Source organism: Amphiura filiformis, chromosome 2 (genome assembly GCF_039555335.1).
Source record: "Amphiura filiformis chromosome 2, Afil_fr2py, whole genome shotgun sequence".
Classification (NCBI taxonomy): domain Eukaryota; kingdom Metazoa; phylum Echinodermata; class Ophiuroidea; order Amphilepidida; family Amphiuridae; genus Amphiura; species Amphiura filiformis.
The window spans coordinates 19,634,339-19,655,125 of record NC_092629.1 but is presented as its reverse complement, the minus strand read 5'-3'; the positions used below and the strand labels follow the sequence as shown (position 1 = coordinate 19,655,125).

Genomic DNA, 20,787 nt, shown 5'->3' with positions numbered 1-20,787 from the left:
GGGGATACACAAAGTTATTGCACCACCCCTCAGCTGTACAAAAAACACATGATATTTTGACTATAACATTCGTAGAGAAACACTCGTTCTCTACGTTTCCTTTACCTAGACTCGAGGTAAAATCAGCCTATTTCCACGTGGAACCATGGTGGAACGTACGTTTTAATGCTACGTTGAGTCAAAAATGTCAAATCGCAAGGTAATTTTTATACGCAAAGTATCACACACATTTCAATAGACAATCTCTGCGTATGAATATTGCGTTTAAATTTAGTCCATTTTTAACACATCGCTGTACCTTTATTATAATGATTTGTTACAAACAAAAGGATCATAATAATAATTAGACTTTCCTTCGTATGTTCATTATCCTTGACTGTCTTTAACATATTGTGAAATGGACAAATTTTGTGCATTTTCAACGATGTATCTACGTCGATTTTGCACGTGGAATATCTTCAAAAATAGCTAAATACGTGAACTCGCTTCGATACAGGAGAGTGGTTTTGAATAGATCAACGTACGTCCGATGTCTACGTTTGGAAATCGCAACCTCTCTATTAAGGCAATACAAACGATCGAATTTGGTATTCAAATGAACACAATTTTGAGTTACACCTTTTCAGTGTAAAATTTTTTTTTCTCGGCCAAATGAAAAGCAATAATTTTCATTTTTTCAGTAAATGTCAGGAAAAACTGTAATGCTTGATACTGTATTTTTTTTCAAATCTTAGTGTTAAACTTAGTCGTGAAATTCAGTCATTTAGTGTAAGATTTTTTTTGATCAATCTTTTAGCTTTTTAAAGTAATATAGTTCGCTAAAGAAGGATTTTTCCCAACTTTCTAACGCACATCACCGTGAGCGATATATCATAGTTTTGTCAGAATTTGCGTTTTGATTCCATAATTTTTTACTACTAGCTGAAAAGTTTTCAAATCTATGCGTGAAATCTTAGGCTAATACTAGCATTGTGGATCGATATCTCTGGGTGCCCGGCCTGGATACAGTGTTGCCAGAACTTCAATATAGCAAAGAAATTACCTAGTGTTTCAATTGTCATGAAGGTGACTGGGTATAGTGCCTTTTGTTTGTGTTTGTTTGAAATTGCTTAAACCCACCGAAAGTCATAATGAAGCAGCCAAAACAATACAAGGTTAAACATGGAAGTTTATAACAACCTATTATAATGACCTAAAGGAAAAATCATTTATGGCAACAATGAGCCTTGCATTGTAAGTCATGGTTAAAATGTGTTGAGTACCCACCCCACCCCCATAGGCCTACATAATATTACATACCGGTACCTTATAATATTTATATAGCACGACATTTAGAAAGTAGGCCCTATAGCGCTAAATTATGACAAATAGGCCTACACAAACCCGAACGCAAGTCTGAAGGGTGTAATGAAAATGCCAACCCGCGATGGGGGGGGGGGGGGGTCATTCAAAATTCACCTGGAGATAGGAGGGACAGAAAATTAAAATCCCCTCTAATAACACGCGAATTTTTCTAGGTTTGGACAGTGGATTTTTCCAAGGACCTCATCCTAGGTAAATAAACAAACAAACAAACAGACAAAATGGTTTTCATAATCATGGAATCCATAGCCCCTATAAATTGAAATTGCAGGCTATCACGGTAGCAAATTTCCAAAATTCACCTCATTTACCAGAATTGGGGATTTGGGCTACCAAATCGCTGGTCAGGCAATCCTGGTTTTCAATGGAAAAGGGACCTGGTTGACAACAATTGAAATATCGATTATTTCTGCTGGTTGTTCTAGAGATAAAGTACTGAGTTTGACATTTTCGGAGCATGAAGGAAAAAGGGTAAAATAAAACGGAAATTCTGACAAAACTATAATATATAGACCCACACGATGTGCTTTACAGAGGTGGAAAATATCTTTCTTTAGCAAACTATATTAGTTTGAGACGCTAAAAAAATGAATTCCGTAAAAAGCTCACGGGCGAACTAAAGGCCTATAAAAATCAAAAATATCACACTAAAAGACAAAATATGATGCTTGAATTTTAACACCAGGATTTAAAAAAAAATGTATATCCAAGCACTGTCTTTAACTGACATTACTGAAGAAAAAAAATATTGCTTTATATTTGACCGACAAAATAAATTTCATAGCAAAAAGGTGTATCTCTGAATTGTGCTGATTTTAACATGTATCGATCGACTTTTAGCTCGACTATGCATTTCTAAAGAATTGGTAGTCCCGCGTCCTAACTGAATGCTTCCTAGTCATCTCGCTAGATCTCTACTCAACCTAATTATTATTTTGGCTAAACTATAACTTTACTGATTAAAAGAGTTTAACTTCAACACTACACTATTTTTCGCTCACCTGGAACGTTTTCACTAGAATATTCCCGCCGAGTTCTGGAAGCTATACACATAAGAACTCAGAAACCGAGACTGAATGGTGACAAAGGACTCGAAATAGACCCAATTTGGGACAACCTACTGATGCCCAGGGGCGGCGCCGCTACATCGTAACATCATATGACGTAATTCTGTCAATCATATGACGTCATCAGTGAAGGTTATCCCGATCGTAGCCAAGATACCATCACAGCATCACCATCTGCTGAAGACGCTAGTCGAACTAGTGAAAACGTTCCAGGTGAGCGAAAAATAGTGTAGTGTTGAAAAACTCTTTTAATCATTTTATCTACCACTACGTATGACTATCCACTCGTGTATATATAACTTTACTGATGACACAAACCAATGCAATCCGCAATGATCGTGCGTAAAATAGCATAAATATCCTTACATTTCAAAGTTTTTAAAGCCAACATTTCTATCACACACACGAATAATGCTGTTGATAACGGGCATCCTTGACGAACATCTCGTGTCAGATCAAACCAACCAGTAGAAAACCCCTTATTTATTACGCAACTTTTAATATTTGAATAAAAACATTTTACCCATGAAAGCAGGTTTGGACCAAAATGAAATTTTTTCAAGGTTGCCATAAGAAAACTCAATTCAACAGAATCAAAAGCTTTCTCCAAATCGGCAAAAAGTAACATACGAGGAATGTGGTTATCATTTGTGTACTGCAGAATATCTTCAACTAAACGAATGTTTTCTCCAATATTTCTACCTTTGACAAAGGCTGTTTGATGATTACATATAATACTTGGTAGTACACCTTCCATTCGTTTAGCAATTGCCTTTGTACCTATTTTGTTCACGTGCATTTCTTTCTCGATTTTTTGTGGTTGAATATGATATGGTTTCCATACGTAATTTGAACTTCATAAATTCCCAAAATTGTTGATCATTTAAGTTAGCATATTCACGTTTAACATCTAAAATGACACTTTTAATTAAATTATGTTAAATAACATCTTCTAGAAGACTATTATTGAACTTCCAAAAACCCGGCCCACGAGGCTCGGTATCACTCAAAGAAATCTTCATAATAATTGTTTGGTGATCGGACATAATACTTGGTACAATATTACAATCTACTATATTAATTTTAAGCGACTGAGGTATAAACCAATAATCAATCCTTGATGCAGAATTGCGATTACGTGTTGACCATGTGTAAGCTATAATTCTGGTAGGGTTTCTTGTACGAAAAATGTCTATTAGATTGTTTTTAAAAGAAGACGTTTGAGGAAATTCGGCCATTCTTATGCTCATCCTTAATAGTATTATTTTTAGATTTTCTATCCAAAGTGATATCCATAGCTAAATTCATATCGCCTCCTATAATCAAGTATTCTTTTATTACATGTTTTTCTATAAAATTGCTTAACTGATCAAAAAAAATGACTTGATCTTTGTCATTATTGGGAGCGTACACATTTAACAGGTAAAAGGCTTTTTTTTTTTTTTCTAACTTTTGCTAAAATGAATCTTCCTTCCGAGTCATTTATCACTTGGTCAAACGTACATATAATTGTTGGATTTACTAAAATAGCTACACCTTTACTATCGTTTGTTCCATGACTAAAAACAATATTACTTGACCATTCTCATTTCCACTGTTTTTCTAAAGTTTTACAGCAGGTTTGTTTTTGCGCCTGCTTATGCACATGACTTGGCATTTAGATGGGTTTAATCGAAGAGCGTTATTGTTTTACCACCAGTTTAATTTGTCCAGATCAGATTGCAATATAGTAATATCCGTGTCAACTGTAATGATCCTAAAAATGAACGTGTCATTAGCATAAGCGTACATGGGAGACTGAAGATGAAGATGAAGATCATTAACGTATATATTAAACAAAAGTGGGCCCAAAACAGATCCCTGAGGGACCCCAGATAATACATTGGTCCACTCAGAACTAGCACCGCGAAACAAGACACGTTGTCGACGGCAAGTAAGAAATGAGGTTATCCATTGCAATAAAGGTCCGCGAATGCCGTAGGTCTTATGAAGCTTTTTAATGAGCACATGGTGTGAAATAGAATCAAATGTGCAGCTGTAATCCACGGATATAAGATCGATACGCGCAGTTGGATTAGTTCGACGATCAAGGGCACCAAGCCATTTCAATTGTTACACCGTTTTTGTTATTGGTTAGGTGATGATGGTCCATCGGTTTTTGTTGCACTAAATTATATGACCCGATTCAGTGACGGCGCTACAGGGGAGGGTCATTTGCCTCCCCCCACAATTTTTCTCTCCCCCTCCCCATTTTGAGGCAAACCCCCAACATACGTACATTTTGCACCACCCCAGAAATCCACTTTGCCCCCCCCACCCAACAAAAAATTCCTGGGCCGCCACAAAATTATTTCGTTCTTATTTCAACTGGTTTACAATGTAAATTGAGTTTGTTTAATACCATCATTCCTTTCATGGAGGGTAAACAATTCCAAAGCACTGTTACATACTGCAGTTACTGTCCGTTTTCCTATACACAATACACAGTGCTCTTTCCCTCTACAAATAGCCCTACGTTAAAAGTATGGGGATATGACTAGTTAACGTCGCTGTGTGAAAATAACCGGCCAATATTAAAAGTACTCTTCTAAAGTTCTAGAAAATATAGTTTTTAACATGTCCTAAATTTTTAGCTAATTTAGATGTTTGGAAATATTCGTACTTTGGTGTTTTAGTTAATGTTATAGGTAATCTACCAAAAAACGTTGACAACGTAAAGAAATCAGCAAGTTTAAAAAACCCACCTCGGCTCACTTTTTGAAACTTGGTCCCATTTGTAAAAGGTACATATTTAAACATATTTATATAAATTTTAAACATATCCAGAAGTGTTATGTATCTTTAATGTGCAGATGCGATATTAATTTGTAAGCTTTCTGGAACGACCTGAAAGGTTATTATCTTGTTCTTGCATGGTAAGCCAATATCCTATTATTTATAATAATCATGATTAATGATTGAATTAAACGAAAAACAAGTAGGCTTGTAATCTTGTTGGAAACGCTGTATTCTGTTGAAATAAAATAAAAACACTGATTTGCTGTTGGTGTTCAAAATGGGACCAAGTTTCAAAAAGTGAGCCGAGGTGGGTTTTTTAAACTTGCTGATTTCTTTACGTTGTCAACGTTTTTTTGGTAGATTTCTTTTCTTTTTATGAATGTAGCCAAGCAGCTTTATAGCCTTCTTTATAGCCTTGCGGGGCAATCTAGTTGGATATCAATATTGAGCGGCAGTGGTTGGCGATCTTTCGCGGTTTGTGGTCTTAATTTGTTGGATATCCATATTTCGCGGTTTGTGGTTCTTTATAATCGATAGGCCTGCGGGGAATCTAGTTGGATATCCAAATTTCGTGGTTTGTGGTTCTTTGTAGCCCTGCGGGGCAATCTAGTTGGATATCACTATTAAGCGGCGGTTGTCGGCGATCTTTCGCGGTTTGTGATTTTAATTTCCCTTATCAAGCCCTGCCCTATATCGGGAGAATTTATAGTTTAAGCTTGTTATATATCCATATTTCGTGGTGTGTGATTCTTTGTAGCCCTGCGGGGCAATCTAGTTGGATATCAAAATTCCGTGGTTTGTGATTCTTTGTAGCCCTGTGGGGAAATCTAGTTTGATATCAATATTCAGCGGCAGTTGTTGGCGATCTTTCGCGGTTTGTGATTTTAATTTATGAGAATTTATAGTTTAAGCTTGTTAGATATCCATATTTCGTGGTTTGTGGTTCTTTGTAGCCCTGTGGGGCAATCTAATTGCATATCCATATTTCGCGATTTGTGGTTCTTTATAATCGATAGGCCTAGTTGGATATCCAAATTTCGCGGTTTGTGGTTCTTTGTAGCCCTACGGGGCAATCTAGTTGGATATCCCTATTAAGCGGCGGTTGTCGGCGATCTTTCGCGGTTTGTGATTTTAATTTCCCTTATCAAGCCCTGCCCTCTATCGGGAGCTAATTTATAGTTTAAGCTTGTTGGATATCCATATTTCGTGGTGTGTGATTCTTTGTAGCCCTGCGGGGCAATCTAGTTGGATATCCAAATTTCGTGGTTTGTGGTTCTTTATAGCCCTGTGGGGAAATGTTTGATATCAATATTCAGCGGCAGTTGTTGGCGATCTTTCGCGGTTTGTGATTTTAATTTATGAGAATTGATAGTTTAAGCTTGTTAGATATCCATATTTCGTGGTTTGTGGTTCTTATTAAGCGGCGGTTGCCGGCGATTTTTCGCGGTTTGTGATTTTAATTTCCCTTGTCAAGCCCTGCCCTCTATCGGGAGCTAATTTATAGTTTAAGCTTGTTGGATATCCATATTTCGTGGTGTGTGATTCTTTGTAGCCCTGCGGGGCAATCTAGTTGGATATCAAAATTTCGTGGTTTGTGGTTCTTTATAGCCCTGTGGGGAAATCAAGTTCTAAATATTCAGCGGCAGTTGTTGGCGACTCTTTCGCGGTTTGTGATTTTAATTTGTGAGAATTTATAATATTTATTCCAAATATAATTTCAGTCTGAGCTGTGAACAGAGCCACTGATAAATGTGTTTTAAATGACGAAGATGTCATGATAGTCAGGCATGGTGAAAGCATTTGGATGGTGAAAGTAGGCCCTAGGCCTAAATATGTATAAAAAATCAAACATGTTTGTTTGATGAAAAAAAATATAATATCACAATAGCAATGGATGTTCGAAATGGTGTTATTCTTGATTTATGACAATAAATTGGTTAATAAAACATTAAAAAAAAGTGGTGGGAAGTTTCGAACTTGAGCAAAAATTCATAAATGGATTAGAAGTCCATGGCCTTAACCGCTTCGCCACGGAGACGTCCCGATATAACGACGTGTGAAAGTGGAGTATTTATTAATATGAATGTATGCTGTGGTCCGGAAAGAATAAAAGAATTGTGAAAAACTTGATTTTTTGGCGAATGGGATCCAGAATTTGTATGTAGGGTATGTAGGAAAATGCTAGGGTATATTTGAAAGTAAATCTCAAAAAGTGGTGCGCCAGTGACAGCCATGTATGGCTGTAGCAGTGACGAAAGATTCTGGATATCAGTATGATTAGCTATGATTTGCCACTAATTTTGGCTATGAAATACCGCGTGAAATAAAGCAAAAATGTTTGTTTATTATCAAACAATCGGATTGACTCTAAGATTGGTGTAACTTTTTGAATTAATGAGTTATTAAAATATTACACTTTGGACAGTAAATAAGATTTAGCATGGTTTTAGATATATTTTGTACCCAGCGAAAAATATCATAGAACAATAGCGTTTTGTTTCGTGTAAATATAGTCCCGCGGTGCATCTGTTTATTCTTCTTTTTCAGTCGTTGTTTTTAAAACTTGCTGGTCATGCTACCGCGTGACTCTAATAGTACATTTTTTTTTTATGTCAAGGCATATCAAAACATTAACAGCTGTTATCGTTGCAATAAAGCTGACGGGTTGGCGCCTAGATAGCTATTAACCTCCTTTTTGAAGCTGTTCCTTTTCGCAATTCCAGGAATGTGAGGCGGGAGTGCATTCCATGTGCGGGCTGTAGATGGAATGAAAGACCGCTCATGACTGACAAGGTTAGATCTTGGAATTTGAACTGCAAGGTCGTGAGATCTAACTGAACGGCGAAGGCGAGGTCAGTCTGGAGCTGGTCCGGAAGTAGTTGGCATAGTAATTCAGGGGCATTCCGTAGAAAATTCGATGGAACATAGTGGTGGCACCTACTGTTCTACGGTGAGCCAAAGGCTGAATTTGAAGAGAGAAAGTTCTTCTCCAGGAGATCGATGATGCGAGCAGCACGCCTCTGGACTGCATCTAGTTTTGACAGTGATGTAGGAGTTGCTCCATGCCATGCTGTGCTAGCATACTCCATCTTAGATCTCACCATACTCTTATAAATTATCGCTCTCTGAGCTGGCACCAAGTAGGGAGCAGCACGACGGAGGAGACCAGTGCGCTGGGCTGCTGTCTTTGCCATCTTGGTTAAAACAGGATTCCAAGATAAATCTCTGCTGAGGGTGAGACCAAGGAGTTCAACACTATCTGCCTCTGGGAGCTTTATACCAAAGAATTGGAGGCTAGGATGATTGCCAGCAGAATCTCTGCGGTTGGAAACCGTGATGGATTGGCATTTAGCTGCTCCGAAAAGAACATTCCATGTAGAGGCCCATGTTTCGATCTCTAGTAGGTCTTTGTTGAGAGATGCAGCAGCAGCTTGTCTGTCCTCTCTGGACTCGATAAAGGTCATCAGGGTAACATCGTCAGCATACAAGATGGAAGTATTTGTCAGCCTCTGAGAGATGTCATCTATGAATATTATAAACAGGAGAGGACCAAGGATGGATCCTTGTGGGACACCAGCATTGATCCACTTCAGACTGGACGATTTGCCATTCAGAATAACCTTCATGGAGCGGTTCGAGAGGTAGTCAGCTAACCATGCTAACAGCTTTCCAGAGAAGCCAAGAGCAGAGTGTTTCTCCAGAAGTCCAGGGTGCCAGACTCGGTCGAATGCTTTGCTGATGTCCAGGCAGACAACACGAGCTTCTTCTCTGTTGTTCAAGGTGTTGGTGAGACGCTGGGAAACATAAGTGAGGGCATCTGATGTTGAGTGGCCAGCTCTGAAACCAAACTGCTGTTTGGATATCAGCTTCTGTTTGTTGAGATGTTTCCACATAGCCTTGTTGACCAACTTCTCCATGATCTTGGAGAGAACAGGGAGGAGAGAGATGGGCCAGTAGTTGCTTGGAGAGTGTTTGTCCCCTTTCTTGAAACATGGGACCACATCGGCAACTTTCCATTGGGCTGGCATGTGTCCTCTGTTGAAACAGAGCTGGAAGAGCCGTGCAAGAGGAGTGGCCAGTTCAGCAGCTGCAGTTCTCAGAACTAGAGCGGGAATCCCATCAGGCCCAGACGCTTTGTTGATATCCAGTTTGCACAAGTGTCTGTTTTCATGTCTGTTTACATTGCCTAGTTAACGTCGCTGTATGAAAAATAACCGGCCAATATTAAAAGTACTCTTCTAAAATTCTAGACAATATAGTTTTGTAACATGTCCTAAATTTTTAGCTAATTTAGGTGTTTGGAGAGGGTCGCACTTTTGTGTTTTAGGAAGGATATGTAAACGACAGATAACACCAAAAATATGAAGAAATTATTTCCAAACCGTGTTAAGTCAACAATCATTATGTTGCTCATTTTCAAGAATGCTGGTTTACAAAAAGCACGCCATTGTCTCATTTCGTGAACAAAGGTACACATACCATTGTTTCCTTTCGTTTCCTTTATAATCGGTTACCCAACTGAAGCTATAATACCAGCTTTATTGCGATATCGCACATGAAAACAGACACTTGTGCACAACCAGAGAAGATCCGATTTAATCAGTTCTATAGTCCGAAACGGATACCGTGTTCTTTAGTCCGAATCAGTAAAAAGGCTCTATAGTCCGAATTTTGTATAACATTAACATTTACTGCGCCCTGTAGTTAGATAATAACATTATGGTAAACGGGATGACGCTACTTTTAGCCCCCACCCCATTATCAAAAACAAATCCTTCGTACGCGCCTGATATCCCCAAACTTACTTACAAAGATCCTAAAGATACGATATTTGCTCCAAAAATGTTGATATATTTTTACACCATCCGAAACGAAAAGAAAAATAACGAATGGAACGAAAATATAAAGAAACCTTAAGAAGTACAAACAAAAGCACACACAAAAAAGACATAACAAAAAAAGGAAAGACACAAAGAAAGAAAATAAATGAAAGAACAAATGAAACAACTGAATAAAGACTAAAAGGAAGTCCAAATGAAAGAACAATGAATACAAAGATAATGAAGAAAATAATGAACATTACAGAAAGAACAAGGAGAAGAAAGACAGAATGTAATAATGATAGAACGAAAGAAATTTGAATATTATAGAACAAACAAAAATGAGAAAGGGATTTTAAGAAAGAGCGAATGAAAAAATATGGAACGAAATCAAGAATGAACAATTTGAACAAAATAAAAGAACAAACTAAACGACGAACAAAAGAAGAAAGATTCGAAAAAAGGACAATATTTATGTATAGGTATACGAAAGAAAGAAAAAAACAATGAAAGACAGAATGAAAACGAACACAAAAAAGGGACAAGCAACCCCAGGCCAGCCGCCATCACTGACATTATTGCATGCATGTTACCCGCTCGTATCCCTGATAAAAGCCAGCCAGAATATTTTTACACCCCCAATCGCAACATAAAACCATACTTTAACTATTCTGTATTTATTTAAATGACTACATTAATGGCGCTGCATTTACATGCATCGTAGATTATTTAGTATCTATCCAGAAAAAATAAGATAAATATCCAGAAAAAGCAACCATGTTGAACTTCAGCGGATTTGTATCTAACAATTGACGAATACAATTCGGACTATAGAACCTGTTTACCAATTCGGACTGAAGAACCGTTTTTAAATTCGGACTTTAGAACCTTCGAAATAAAGAACAATCGGAATAAAGAACCTTCGTAATTAAGAAACGTCGGATTAAAGAGCCTTCGGACTAAAGAACCGTCGGAATAAAGAACCGTCGGACTATAGAGCTTCCACCCCTTTCTTTCACTCTCCTTCTTTCTCTCCTTTTTCCTTTTTAGGAATTGCTAGGTGGTATCGCGCCACCCTACACCCCAATGGCGACAGTCCTGCATGTGTTTTAAATTAACAATTTAATAAACTGGGCACTTGGTATAGTTGACAGGGGCTGTTTGCGGGCAAGCGAGCGTTAGTTGCAACTGCGTGATCATTAGATTTTCGTCAAATTGGAGCTAACAAGATGCTGCACACGACCGTGTCAATCAAATAGTCATAACATGAGCAGGTTTATAGTTATGAAGGGTTATGTGAGTCAGGAGTTTTGTTGTTTTTACTTTATCAAACAGGTACAGAATTGCATCGACAGAAAATAGCATGTCAACGATAACTACTCGATTGGAAGCCTTAAAATGGAAAAATATCACCCATCAGCAACATTTTACATGTTTTAATCACACAGCTTTGCAACAACTAAGGTAGGTCATATTTTTGTAATCACAGGTACTTTCTTAGCATGGTTAATTGTTTAACTTGCTTCTTTGTCACTCTTTTTGCTTGCTTGCTTACTTGCTTATGTCGACTTGTCTAGTCGGACTCCGCTAATGGCTCTCCACACAACTCTGTTCTGCATGCAGTTCCTAATGTCTTGTCTCTCTAGTCCAGTATCTTCTATTAGTTGCTTAATGTAGTCCTTCGGTGGTTGTCCTCTTGATCTTTTACCATGCGTAGGCTGCCACAGCAAAACTCTGGAAGCTGCCTCTGTTTCACTTCTGGCACAGTGTCCAGCAAATCTCAGCCATTTTGTTTTCAGCCTTTCGGAGATTGGGGAGAGATTGCCGTACAACTCCTTATTGGTGGTGTGCGACTGCCAGGTAACATTAAGTGCTTTTCTCAGTAGTCTTGTGTAACAACCGTCAAGCGCCTTCCTAAATTTTGATGTAATTGTCCAGGTTTCTACACCATACATCAGAACTGATTCGACTGTGGTGGTGAATAGCTTGGTTTTAAAATGTCTAGGCAGGCTGCTCTTCATATCTTGTTCATGTTGTTGCAGGCCGTCCATGCCTGGGCTTTCCTGATGTTAAAATCCTTTTCACTGCTGCCAATCCAAGCCCCAAGCTCGCTTCCATCAAGTGTTCGCATTGAGGATCCAGCCATATTGCAAACCATTGCCTTGGTTTTCTTGGCGTTCATGCTGAGACCGACAGTTAGTGCTGCAGTCTCAACAAGATGGAGTAGCTCTTCGGCATCACTGAGACTGCCGGCCAATTATAGTGCTATGTCGTCAGCGAAGTCGAGGTTTGTAATTGAATACATGAATACAAAACCCACCCAAGTCCACGGGAAGTGATTTTGAGAGAAAAACCTGTGTATCATTTTAATTCCTTCAGTTATATTTACCTGTTCAATATGGTAAGTTTTACGTGCAAATGAGTGGGTTAAACTGTATTAAGTATGACGATTAGCATTTCAGGGACTTCGTGGGGTTCATTTTAAATTTTGGACTTGGGTGGTTTTTTGAATCATATACAAAGACAACAATATTTGAATGAGATTACCACTAGTAAGATAATACAAAATAAAGCACACATGTATGTATAATGTTGGAAAGCATTCTGCCATGTAATATAAACCACACACTTTCCTTTATTAAACCCATTTTGTTTTCAAAAGTCACTCTAGCAATGAATGTGTTACAAGCGGACTTTTATACATACTGGATTTCAATCAATGTGCTACAAGACTCAAATCATAGACTTGGGTTATTCTTTCATACATGCTATTTTTCACATGCTCAATAGACACAGTGGATAAATTTGAGTTGTTTTTTCATACATATGACAGGCCTATGCATAGCAACACATTCCCATGCTGAACTCAATTTGGGCACAGTATGGACTTGGGTGGGTTTTGTATTCATATATTCAATTGTTTGCGGGCCTATCCTCCGACTTTTCCTTGTTTTTAGTGTGAGCCCTAGACGATCTTCATTCCCATGTAGTGCTTTCCTGAGAGAATAGTCGAGGACTGTTACAAATAGAATTGGTGCAAGTGTGTCACCCTGCAGTACTCCAGCCTGAATTATGAAGTTGTCGGTGATTCCATCTGGTGTGGTAACATGGGCCACAGTGTTCTCATAGGTGTTTTCAATAGCCACCACGAGTTTCTCTGGTACTCCATATGCTCTTCGGATGCTCTTAGAATGTCTAGCATTTTCCTCCGATGGATGGTGTCAAATGCCTTTTTAAAATCGATGAAGACCAGTGCTGCAGTGAAATAAGGGGTGTTTTCAGATGAAGAAACGCGATTCGCGAAGCACACAAAAAAGGGGTGTTTTTTCAAACCGCGTGTTCCCGAAATTGAAAAAAAAAGGGTATTTTCATCGAGCAGCCTACGCGTTTCTGCCAGAAAAGGGTATATTAGAAACATCGTCCGCGTTTTAGCGAAAATAGGGGTATTGTCGAAGGGTAAATAATTCGCGAAATCGCTGAAAAAAGGGCGTTTTTTCCCTAAAACTTCGCGAAATGAGATGCAAAAGGGGGTGTTTTTAAAGTTCACCGACAAGCATGAAAACCCGCGGATTCACGGAGTGCGGGGACCGGGATGCTCTTAGAATGTCTAGCATTTTCCTCCGATGGATGGTGTCAAATGCCTTTTTTAAATCGATGAAGACCAGTGCTGCTTGGAGATTGTTGTTGTTTATCTCTTCAATAATTCTTCTCAAGGCCAGTACTTGCGACACTGTTAACCTTCCAGGGCGGAAGCCTTTTTGGTTCATTCGTTCATTCACTCTTTCTAAATTGGGTCTATTACATGTTTGGACCTACATTCTTATCTCAACCTAGTCAATTTAAATTTATGTCGGATATAATACATTTTGAACCTATATTTAACATCATAGAAAATAAAAACAATAGAAAAATGTTGTCGATAACTTATGGTTAAGGAAGGCCCTGTTTTTAATCATAACCCATTTTTAAGGTTACGTACATAACAAAACCGGTGATAGTTGAGGTTACGCATTTTAAAGTTTTTAAAGGTTAAGGATACGTATAGTTAAGGTTTTGGATTTTTAAGCCCCGATGGCTTGGGGCACAGTTTCAGCAAATAGCTTCAGGGCCACAAGCCCGACAGGCCTGCAGAAGAAAACTCCCATAGTGAGAACTTGGAACTAATAGAATGCCAATATATAATGGCTCCGCAAGTCAAGAAAACAAGGCATAACCTTGACTTGTCGATTTAAAAAGAAACTGTCATTTTGTTTCCTCCATTTTATAGTGTGATGTGCCCTGAGTAATTTGATTTAATTTAATTATTTAACTTTGTTTACAAGCTGAAAGTATTTCATGAGATGGGAAACCCCCTTTTACGTGCAAGACAATGGTGTGGAAAGTCATTTTTGTATTCCCCCAAATTATTGTGAACAAAGTCAGATCTATGTTTGGAACTTGGAAATCCCCAGTTCAGTATATTGCACCATAGTCAGACCCCCCCCCCCCCAGGAAGTGATGTAATGTGAAAGGTGAATGTGTATAATTAATATTGGGAAATCCCAAGATTGCAGCAATGTTGTGAAAATGTGATTGAAGTAATGGTTTATTAATAGATGATGGGTTTTTTGCATGAGTACTGATATAAAAAGCTGTGTGTGATGGTCTTCGTGCTTCAAAAAAGAAGTACATTTTAACCAGTTTATATAGCCAATAATTGAGCTAATTTTAATACAGCAACGAAGGAGACAGCAAGCACACAAAAGTGCTCTTCCTCATCAAAGGATTAAAAGTTCTTCTGTCAAATTGCTGGAGTTTGCTGGGTTTGTGAAGGCCACGCATCTGTAAAAAAACAGCGGAGCTGTGTTAAAGAAACTTGTTCCCTGGGAAAAGAGTGATTGGTGAAAGAAACACCATTTTTGGAGAAAGCAGCGCAAGGAGATATATTTGTGGAGATAGCAGCGCAAAGGAGATTGGAGGAAGCATCATCATTTTCGTATGAGGATTTTATACGCAAGGATTTATAAATGCAAGTGTACTATGGACTTCGCTGATTTTCGCAGGACAAGTGAATAAGGATATATTACATCAGTCGTCCAGAACATTGCAAGAACTCTAGAATCACCAACAAGAAGACCGCTGGTTAAGTACCGATAGAGTAAAACTGATTGTGTGATTTTAGTGTATATTGTTGTTATATGTACCAAGCATACGTCGTACTTTGTTTTCAATTAAAGACTTAGATTATGTTAGCTTAATCAAACAGTGTATTTGTGTTGTGCATTCGTGTGAGTTCGGGTAAAAGGTGATTTTGGCCTTGAGTCAAGTACGACTCGTAACAAAAATTGGGGGCTCGTCCGGGATATACACTGTAAAAAAAAAGTTGACATTAATTTACTGAGTCTTAAAAGTGAAAGTACAGTATGGCAGAGTTTAAAGCAGAAGAGTTTCTTGAAACTATAGATTGGGAGAAGTTTGATAAGTTAAGTTTGATAAGTTGAAGAAACCTGTTTTATTAGCGTTTGCAAAATACTATGAATTGGATGTAAAGCAAGCCAACAGAAAACAAATAATCAAAAATGCCTTAATTGATGTTTTGGTTGATGAAGAGTATTTTGAAGAATCCATTTTGGACAAGAGAAAAGAGGTCAAAACTGAAATCGAGGATGCAGTAAAGTTGAAAGAACTAGAGTTCAGGTGGAAATGGAAAAAATGAAAATGCAAATGCAGTTGGACATGCAAAAGCTAGATATGGAAAATAAAGAAAAACAACAGAAACTAGAAATGGAAGAAAAAGCACGCCAAGAAAAGATGGCGCTTGAGCACCACAAATTAGAAATGGAAGAAAAGGAAAAACAAATGGAAGCACATTTGAAAGAAAAAGAAATTGAGTTTGAACAAGAGAAGTTAGCAAAACTAGGTGACAAATACTCATCAAGTTTCTCCTCAAAGTCAAAGTCAGGTTTTGATGTTACAAAGTACGTAAAGCTTGTGCCTAAATTCAAAGAAAAAGAAGTTGACGAGTACTTTCAACATTTTGAAAAGGTAGCTACAAATTTGAAATGGCCTAAAGAGCATTGGACCCTACTTTTGCAAAGTAGTTTTGTGGGGAAGGCCAGGAAACTTACTCAGCTCTACCAATAGAGAAGTGCAATAATTATGAACAAGTCAAACAGGCAGTTCTCAAGGCCTATGAACTGGTGCCTGAAGCATACAGACAAAAGTTCAGAGATTCAAGAAAGCAAGCAGATCAAACCCATGTAGAATTTGCTAGAGTAAAAGAACAAATGTTTGACAGGTGGCTTGGTTCAAAAGAAGTCAAAGATGATTTCGGCCATGGATGAAAGCGCTAGCAAGATTAAGACGCTAAATGAGGCGGCGACAATGGCGGACGACTATGGCTTAACTCACAAATTGAATGGGAGTAGATTTGGTCATAACAGAAGTTATTCAAATAGGTTCAGCCATAATCAACCTAGAACAAATCAAGGTGGTACACAAGAAGGGAGATCTCAGTCTAATTCACAGCATAGTGCTGGTGGTAGAGGGACCCCAGGGAGTTCAGGTAACAAAGCAAAATTTGGGACTGAATTTAAATCCAAAGTAACTTGTACTCATTGCAAGAGACCAGGGCATACGATGACCCAGTGTTATTTCTTGAAAGGCAGACAAGACGCACAAAAACAGCAGCAAACTGCTAGTAATACTGTGGGATGTGCAGTGTCACTTGAGTCAAAGAAAAAGTCAGTCAAATCAAGAAACAAGAATTCCCACAAAAGGGAGGTGAGACAGACAAGGTGTGTGAAGAATTTGAACCATTTGTGTTAGAGGGTGTAGTATCACTTGGTGAGAATGGTAGTCCAAAACCCATTAAGATTGTGCGAGATACGTGTTGTGCACGGTCTATGATTCTGGAAGGAACTTTGCCCTTTAATGAGGACAGTTCAGCTGATGATGCTTTGATCCAGGGTATTGGGATGGAAATACCTAATGTACCTCTCCACAAAGTTAACTTGACATCTGACTTGGTTTCTGGTCCTGTAACCATAGGAGTTAGACATGAATTACCAGTCAAGGGAGTGTCCATGTTGCTAGGAAATGATTTGGCAGGGGGAAGGTTTTACTGACCCAATAGTCACAGATAAGCCCTGTATACAGGATGATAATAGTGAGGAAAAGGAGATATTTCCTGCGTGTGCAGTGACACGGGCAATGAGTAACAGAGCCTCATTAGAAACAATTGAGGACAACCAAATTGATGACTTAGGCTGCAATTTGGAAGACACATTTGTGTCACAGTTGAATGAGAAAGAAGATAAACTTCCTTCTCCTGGGGATAAAAAAATCCCCTTCAAAATGACACAGCCTCTGAGCATGAACACATTGGGGAAACCATGAAAGACCCATTAAGTCATGACAAGCTAATTCTGGAGCAACAAAATGACCCAGAACTCAAAGAGATCAATCAAAGGGCATTGACCCTAAAAGAAGCAGAACAAAATTCTGTCTGTTTTTACAAACAAGATGATGTGCTAATGAGAAAATGGCGCCCCCCTGATGTACCTGCCGATGAAGAGTGGAAGGTAGTGCACCAAATTGTGGTACCAAAAGTCTACCACACTGAAGTTATTAACATAGCACATGATAGTCCCATGGCAGGGCATTTGGGTGTTAAGAAAACTCATGAAAGAATTCTGAGACATTTCTGGTGGCCCACTCTCAGAAAAGATGTTTCTGAATATTGCAAAACATGTCACATATGCCAAGTAGTAGGGAAGCCAAATCAGAAAATACCTTCTGCTCCATTAAAGCCAATTCCAGCATTTGATGAACCATTTAGTAGGGTTATTATTGATTGTGTAGGCCCCCTACCAAAGACTAAGTCAGGTAATCAATACCTTCTGACAATTATGTGCGCGTCAACACGCTTTCCTGAAGCCATACCCTTGAGAAATATTAAAGCAGTGACTATAGTGAAAGCTTTAACTAAGTTCTTCACATTTGTGGGGCTCCCCAAGTCCATACAGTCTGATCAAGGATCAAACTTTACGTCTGGAGTATTTCAACAGGTCATGTATTAATTAGGTATAGAGCAGTATACCTCAAGTGCTTACCATCCAGAATCACAAGGTGCACTAGAAAGGTTCCACCAAACTTTGAAAAACATGATCAGGACATACTGTTTGGAATTTCAGAGGGACTGGGATGAGGGAGTACACTTGTTGTTGTTTGCTGCTAGGGAAGCTGTTTAGGGAACTTTAGGATTTAGTCCTTTTGAGTTAGTGTTTGGACACACAGTACGCGGACCCTTAAAGTTGTTGAAAGAAAAGTGGCTCAATGAGAAATCAGATATCAATTTGTTGGAGTATGTCTCCAATTTTAAGCATAGGCTTAACAGAGTATCTGATATCGCCAAAGAAAACTTGAAACAGGGTCAGGCCAAAATGAAACAATGGTATGATAAACATGCCAAAGAGAGAGTGTTCAAAGCAGGTGACAAAGTTCTAGTACTGTTTCCAATTCCAGGACACCCATTACAAGCCAGATATCATGGCCCATGTGATGTAGAGTCAAAAGTGGGTGAAGTAGATTATATTATCAAGACTCCTGGTAGACGCAAGAGCAGGCAGTTATGCCACATAAATATGCTCAAAGAGTATGTTGAAAGAAGTGACAGTGGCATTCCAAAACCTGTGTGTACAGTAAAACATGCTAATGTAGACAAACATGCCGATGTAGACAAAATCGCACAAAGAGTATAATGTAAAATTGAACAATTCTGATATGCTCACTAATTTGGACTCAAAGTTAGGTCATGTTTCTCAAGATCAACAAAGTCAAATTGCAAATTTGATTCACAAATTTGACAATATATTTCCTGATACGCGAAGTAGAACAAATGCTGCATTTCATGATGTAGATGTAGGTGATACAAAACCAATCAAGCAGCATCCTTACAGAGTCAATCCATTGAAAATGGAACATCTCAAAAATGAGATTAATTATATGCTAGACAATGATATCATAGAACCAAGTAGTAGTGAGTGGAGTTCACCATGTATTCTTGTTCCCAAGCCTGATGGTTCATACCGATTGGTCGCAGACATGAGAGCTGCAAATGTTCATTCAAAGACAGACTCGTACCCAATTCCAAGAATTGATGATTGCATTGACAAAATTGGGAATGCAAAATTTGTTAGCAAATTTGATCTTTTGAAAAGGTACTGGCAGGTTCCACTCACAGACCGTGCCAAAGAGATTTCTGCCTTTTGTACACCATTTGGTCTTTACCAATACAAAGTTATGCCATTTGGGTTGAAAAATGCACCCGCAACCTTTCAGAGAATGGTAAATCAAATTGTGGCAGACATAGAGGGATGTGAAGCGTATGTAGATGATTTGATTGTTTACAGTCAAACTTGGGAACAACACATGGAACAACTCCATCAGTTGTTTAAGAAGCTGTCTGAAGTACAATTGACAGTCAATCTGGTAAAAAGTGAGTTTTGCCATGCCATAGTCACATACTTGGGATATGTTGTAGGTCAAGGTCAGGTGAAACCTATCAAAGCCAAAGTTGAAGCAATTGAGCAATACCCCACACCTGTAAACAAGAAGGCACTCATGAGATTTCTAGGAATGGTTGGCTATTATAGAAAGTTCTGTCCAAACTTTTCAGAGATAGCAAGTCCTTTGACTGATTTGTTGAAGAAAGATGCAAAATTCATTTGGTCAGAACAATGTGAAAATGCTTTTCACAAAGTCAAATCAATACTCATGAGTTCACCAGTACTTACTGCACCTGATTTTCAGAAGCAGTTCAAGTTGACTTTTGATGCCAGTGACATAGGCTGTGGAGGTGTTGTGATGCAAGAGGGTGAAGATCAAATAGATCACCCCATTTGTTACTTTTCAAGGAAATTCAACAAGCACCAGAGAAATTACTCCACAATTGAGAAGGAGTGTCTAGCATTGCTATTAGCACTGCTACATTTGTATGTGTATTTGGGTACCACAGTATACCCTGTGCTTGTTTTCACAGATCACAATCCCCTCACCTTCATCAACAGGATGAAGAAAAAAAACCAAAGACTGGTGAGGTGGAGTTTGACCTTGCAAGAGTACAATCTGGACATCAAACATATTAAGGGAAAAGACAATGTAATGGCTGATGCCCTGTCCAGAATTGCATAAAAAAACTTGATAAACAAAAGTTCCTTTTAAAAGGGAACTTGTGTGACAAGTAGTCACTGTGTATGATGAGTTAAATACTCAAAGTTGATAAATGTTGAAGTTGATGTAAAAGAAGAACACATTTAAGAAAGTTTTCATTACATTCAAACTTTCTTCTTTTAAGGGGGAGGGTGTGATGTGCCCTGAGTACTTTGATTTAATTTAATTATTTAACTTTGTTTACAAGCTGAAACCCCCTTGTACGTGCAAGACAATGGTGTGGAAAATAATACTAACAGAAACCGAAAACTATATATCAGCAAACACAAAAATCTTTTAAAAACGTTTTAAATAAGTTATATTTTGACTTTTGGTTTAGGTTAAAAACGTTTTAATAACATTAAAATGTCGGGTTATATAAAGGTCATGAAAACGTTTTAAAACGTTTTGTATTAAAACACAATACAACAATATTTTAAAAATGTTATTGTAAACAATTTTATAAACACTGAAATAACATTATGTTAAAATATTTGCACCCAGCAAACACAGAAATGTTCTTAAAATGTTTTTGTTTTTTCAAAACGTTTTAATAACATTTAAATGTC

General features: G+C 38.1%; 1 protein-coding gene across 2 annotated transcripts in view; it reads left to right on the top strand.

Annotated features, from left to right (window-relative positions):
* LOC140145963 (alpha-2,8-sialyltransferase 8B-like) overlaps positions 1–20,787 on the top strand; it is a 146,148-nt gene that overhangs the window by 56,933 nt on the left and 68,428 nt on the right. For both annotated transcript variants that reach the window (XM_072167700.1, XM_072167701.1), the window contains one exon: positions 11,363–11,491. In XM_072167700.1, the coding sequence (XP_072023801.1) occupies positions 11,363–11,491 (129 nt within the window). The remainder of the gene's footprint in view (positions 1–11,362; positions 11,492–20,787) is intronic.